General features: G+C 40.6%; 1 protein-coding gene across 1 annotated transcript in view; it reads right to left on the bottom strand.

Moving 5' to 3' along the window:
- Nucleotides 1–1,460: 1,460 nt before the first annotated feature.
- Nucleotides 1,461–5,618, bottom strand: part of CENPN (centromere protein N) — a gene marked incomplete at its 5' end in the record, with an annotated part of 14,596 nt that continues 10,438 nt past the window's right edge. Inside the window, 3 exons of the mRNA XM_006027424.3 lie at nucleotides 1,461–2,487; nucleotides 3,193–3,316; nucleotides 4,998–5,110. Of these exons, the coding sequence (XP_006027486.2) occupies nucleotides 2,372–2,487; nucleotides 3,193–3,316; nucleotides 4,998–5,110 (353 nt within the window). The remainder of the gene's footprint in view (nucleotides 2,488–3,192; nucleotides 3,317–4,997; nucleotides 5,111–5,618) is intronic.

Here is a 5,618-nt window from a genome sequence, read left to right as displayed (position 1 = left end):
ATGTCGGCTGCGGGGGCCGCGCGGTGCTCTGCCGGCGACTCACCGGCCTGTTCTGGATGCGGGGACGCCCATCGGCCCCCGGGAGAGTGGAGGGGCGCCGTTAGGTGCCCCGCCACGTCCTGGGTGGCTTCGGTTGAGACAGCCCCGGGCGCATTTCTACCTGGTCCGGGCAGGGAGAGGGTGGCCGGCCCTGGTAGGATGCGGCTGGGGCGAGGGGCCGGGCGGCCCGGGGGCCGCGATGGCAGGAGGTGACGCCTGGCAGCACCGCTTGTCCGCCGGCACCTCCGCGGCCTCTCGGAAACAGGAGGCCGCGTTTGACCCCAGCACTGGCCGGGGGCTGGACGCGAGGGTCTTCCCTTCCCGCTCCCACGGGCTGTGAAATTATAGCAGCTGCAGCGCTGCCCCTTGCTCGCTTGCCTCCTCTGTCAAGCATCTGAAACCTCCCCCCCACGTCCGAAATCCTCTAACTTCCTCTGCGGGGAGGGAGGTGCAACTTCAGACACGCACTTTTTGGCATCGGGCGGCATGGGCCCCTCCAGCGGGTAAGGGCAGCGGTAGGGAGGGAGGGGTGCCAGGACAGGAGCCCTCCTTGAGCTTTGGTCTTCCTGCCACCTTTCCTGGCACTCAAGTTAAAGCAGTAATTATTTCAGAGTACTAATAGCTTAATAATTAAATGCTTTTGTCAGCCAATAAGATTAAATAAAGCAGAACCGAGTTACAGAAATGAACTGCCAACAAAGTTGTCTTCCTTTAACACAGCGACTCCCAAACTCTGACAGAGTGCGCACCGCCACTTTAAAATGATGCAACCTTAAGTACCTCTCAGATAGTAGGGGGCAAGGAGGATGTAAATGCAGGACCAAAAAACTTTAGAGTACTTTACTAGAGCAGTGGTGGCCAACTTTTTTCAGGTGTGCCAAAAGATAAGCCCCACTTTCTCCTCAAGAGCTGCTCTGATCCCTGCCCCCCATGGTCTACCTGATAGTTGATTTATGCCCTGTGGTGCTGGAAGGGAAGCGGAGGGCTTAAACCCACAGCTGCATGGAGCAGGGGTAGGAAGCTGCTGTGACAGGTGTCACTAATTTGCTAAATGTCACTGCTACAGCATGACCTGTTCTGGAGAAGTCTGCGTATAGAAATTATTTGATGCAAGTGGACACATTTTTTTTTTTACACACATAAGGAATGTCTACTATTAAATTTTAATGTTTAGCAATTTTAAGACACATACTTTGTCCAATCTAAGTTAACTGCAAACCAAGTTCTTCAGACTGGTACCCTAAATACAAAAATCATAAGAGAGTTGCATTAAAAAAGTCTGTACAGTTAAGAATGCTCAGAACTGCACTGCAAACCTATTATTTTCTTTAATTTGTGCTACCAGACTCTGCTTGAGATCTTTATGTCCACGAAGTCAGAAAGAAATGGATTACTTTAGAACACAAGGTGGGTCAGTCCTTAAAAAGGACACATTCGGAAACACCATTTCCTCCAAGTAAAGGTATACCAACTGTATGTTTGGGCACCATCTAGTTTCAACTTATTTCAGAAGGCCATTAATAACAATTAGCAGTAACATTCATCACAGATGCTTCCCACCAATATTTTGATAAGCAGAGATGCATGTACAATTCCAATAATGCACTTTGTTGTAGCATATGAAGAGCAAATTATAAAGCAATGATGCTCTAAAGTCTGACACAGGTTCAAAAGTTTTAGATTCATTTATTTAATAATCTGGGAGAAAACTTAAATAAATCTCTGCTTCAATACCTTCTCAGTCACTTGGTAAAATAGAGATTAAAATATAATGTACAGAAAGCATTCTCTCTCTTTATTAGGTATTTACTAACACTATTTTAAGAACATGAAAAATGTCTGCCAACTGCTTGATACCACCTTTTACTAATAAGAAGCCCCAAACCACTTTTAATACATAAAAGCATGTTACTATATATATTACTATAAATGCAATCATGACAACTGAATGGTGTCTCAAGAATCTTCTGCTAGAATGCAGTGTCAAGGCAAATTTGAAATGTTCATTTTCCCAGTAGCATAGGTTTGTCTTGTCTCAGCCAGAATGTTTCTCGTATAGTGAATGACATATTATAGGGTTTTCCATTATATTAAATGATGCTACTACAGTAAGCAAATGCCAGATTTACCACACCATTACTTGACCTACTGTATTCTGATAAAGTCTGTTTTAAGTTGCATCTTTCCATCAAATACTTTATGGACTGTAGAGGAACTCTAATGAAATAACTGGTTTAGCTGCCTAAATTCACTGTTTAACCGGCCAAGCAATCTCCTTGACTAACCCATATACATATGTACATTTCTGTATGGATCAGTCTTTGCAGGAAAGTTAGGGGCTTACAAGGCTTGCTGCAAGTACACCTTTTCTCTCTTTAATTTTAAAGTAGTTCCTGGCTTTGTGTGGTATGCATGTAAGTAATGGTGAAAGTGGTGCATCAGCCATACCTGCAGGAAACAAGAGAGAAGAATTACAACCTGATTCATACCCCAGTTTACTTAATAATGTAACTTGTTAAAAATATTGTTGTTACTCAATATACCTTTTAAACTATAAATTGAGTAGCCAGGTACAATCATTATAATTCCACAAGCAAGTTATATTCTTGTGGGAAAAACAAACCCATCCCAGCTGGAACAAGATACACAAACCATTATTATTATTATTATTATAATAATTATTTGCTATATTTCTATTCATATATACAGAGGCTCAAATTTACCATCCAAAATAAAAAAAAACAAAACACACCACTTGTTGTCAAGTGCCTAAGTCATCAACAAATCCAGTTCTGGGCCAGTTCATTTGATTTGTTCAGGCTGATCTACAGAGTTGCTGCTCCAGTCATTATGGCACTGTGAAGTGCCTCTGTGTCAGCTTTCTATTTTTTTTTTTTTTACTTGGGATTGTTTTAGGGAGGCTGTTAACATAATTTGGGATTTATCTGTTATAAAATGTACAGTTATTGATAATTATACCTGCTCCAGGTCCCCAATTTTTAAAAATTCTACTGATAGTTACATTCAAGTACACAGGCTAAAAGCTGTTTAATTGACCCCAACCCATGTGGAAGCATGCTTAGTAGATTATAACAATGGTAAGTTATTTTGCCTACTACATTTTTGTTTTTTTATCAAAGTTGAAATATTTACCTGCTGGTGCCAAGGATTTCAAAGCTTCTAAAAGATGTGGACTAGAGAACTTGACCAGACATCTGAATGATTCCCTTTCAGACACATTCACCATTTTAGGATTGCTTTTAAACATTGTTTCAAGCTGTGAACAAAGAAAAAAAAAGTCCTGGTTATTTGTAAAGCGTGTACCATGTGTTTTATTACAAAACAATCCAAAATGTAAACTAAAGCCTAGCTTTCTTTTGCTAGGCACTGTCCTCTTTTCTTCCTACTGTATTAACACACAATAACTAATACTTTTTTGACAATATGCCATTTATTTTAACGGCATGCAAAAGCAGAATCATCATATTCTTAAAAAGATCTTCCCAGAGCCACCCATTCTAGCCTTCAAACAAGCACCGAACCTCGCTAACCTCATCACCAGAAGCAAACTTCCTCAAGCCCAAAACACACCAAAAGGATCCAGACCATGTCGTGACAAGAAATGCAAAACCTGCCAACACATCTCCACCACCCCCACTATTACTACACCCCACAACAGAGCCATCACCATTCCTGGATCTTACAGCTGCATCTCCAGAAATGTAATATCTCTCATCCAATGCACCAAATGCCCTGATGGAAAATATGTAGGAGAGACCAAACAACAACTGCGCACCAGAATGAATGCACACTGGAAATCCATCAAAGACAGAAACACCCAATTACCGGTGGGGGCACATTTCTCACAAGAAAACCACTCTCTCGCCAATCTCTCAGTCCTGATCCTCAAAAGGAAACTTACAAAACACTTCCCAGAGATGAGCCTATGAACTCCACTTTATCAACCTCCTGGATACTAAAAATCATGGACTAAATACAGACATTGGATTTTTGACACATCATAATCTGCCTGGCAACTGACTCCCCAGCCCAGCCCCTGGCTTCTTCACTTCTCATTCCATCCAGGAAGAGCACACACCGACTGCTGAAACTTCCGTAGCCTGACGAAGGGTTTTTGAACCCGAAAGCTTGCTTAATAACTATTCTCCAACTATTTGGGTTGGTCTAATAAAAGATATCAGATTCACCCAAGGAACCTTGTCTGCCTATGTCCTTAGACCAACACGGCTACAACCTACACCCCTGAGTCATCATGTTTGCATTTGCTGGTATTGTTAGATATGCCACAGAATGTAGGTTAGTCACGGCAGAGTATGGCTCATAGTCTGTTTGCTAGTATTAAAATAATTTAGATGAAAAAATACTTTGTTAATGAAAATCAGAGACTGCCCCCATGTGGCAAACCATTCTCTATTGAAAAAGATGCAACATGTCTAATCCACAAATCATTAAGGGTTATTTCTTGGAATCCCTGATCAACACAGAAATCTTTTTTCTTGTGAACAAATTCAAATCATACATATCCATTGGCATAACCTAGCTTTAAAAATACTCTGTGCGTCTTTGATGTCCCTGTACTTCAGACCATCACTACTTTAAGTCTCATTCTATGATAATAACAAAACATGCAAAATAATAAATTTGGATATTAGATATATTTCTATTCAAATAGACAAGGATTCAGATTAACGATTTAAAATATTCCTTATAAATATTTAAACCAGATGCTTAAATTTAAAGTTACTACAACCTAAATTTGCATGCAAGAGAGACATGTGATCCACCATTAGCTACATTTGTATCCTTTTTTATGAGGAATTCCACGTTTTTGCAAGAAGTGGAAGAAACACTGGAAAATTCTTTGTTAGTGTTATATAACATCTATCGTTTGGTTGCTTCAACAAGTCTTGAATTTGGCTTAAAAGTCTCTACACAACCTTGTATTGTGCAAATTCTAATTTTGGTTGGGGACCATCACCAAAGACTTCCCGATTCACTCGCTGGATTCTCTCTTTTTCACTCTTATCTTCTTGAATTAACCTAGGATCCACTGGGAGAAAAAAAACAAAACACAACAACTTGGTCAGTCAGTGTGGCACTGTTTAGCCATTACATGCACATTCTATTTCTTTGAGGAAGATTTTTGGAAGCGATATACCCTGAAAACAAAGACAGATACTAATTCTAGTGAAGGCACCAAACTGTTTATCAAGCAGTTAGAAGGTGAATATAAAGGCTATCTAGAAGTGCTATTAGATTATAACAGCTTGTATTGAGATCAAAGGCGACCAGTGAGTCACATTTGTCAGTGTCCCCACTATTAAAGTTTAGCATTGTATACTTATTAGGAAGACAGTGCAAATTTGCATACCACCTGCTCCTTACTGCTAGGTCTATCAATCCATCTAAACTGCTCAAGGATAAAGATCAAAATCACTTCTTAACTGTAGAGAAAGCTGGCTTGCTAGGAATTACAATAAAATACCTGTTATCTGCCATTTTAGTAAACACTACACTCTGCTAACTGGAATTTCCGGAAGGCCGGCCGGCCACAACAG

This window comes from Alligator sinensis, unplaced genomic scaffold (assembly GCF_000455745.1).
Source record: "Alligator sinensis unplaced genomic scaffold, ASM45574v1 scaffold119_2, whole genome shotgun sequence".
In the NCBI taxonomy this organism is placed as follows: domain Eukaryota; kingdom Metazoa; phylum Chordata; order Crocodylia; family Alligatoridae; genus Alligator; species Alligator sinensis.
Note: the sequence above shows the minus strand (reverse complement) of the source record. Positions and strands in the feature narration are given on the sequence as shown.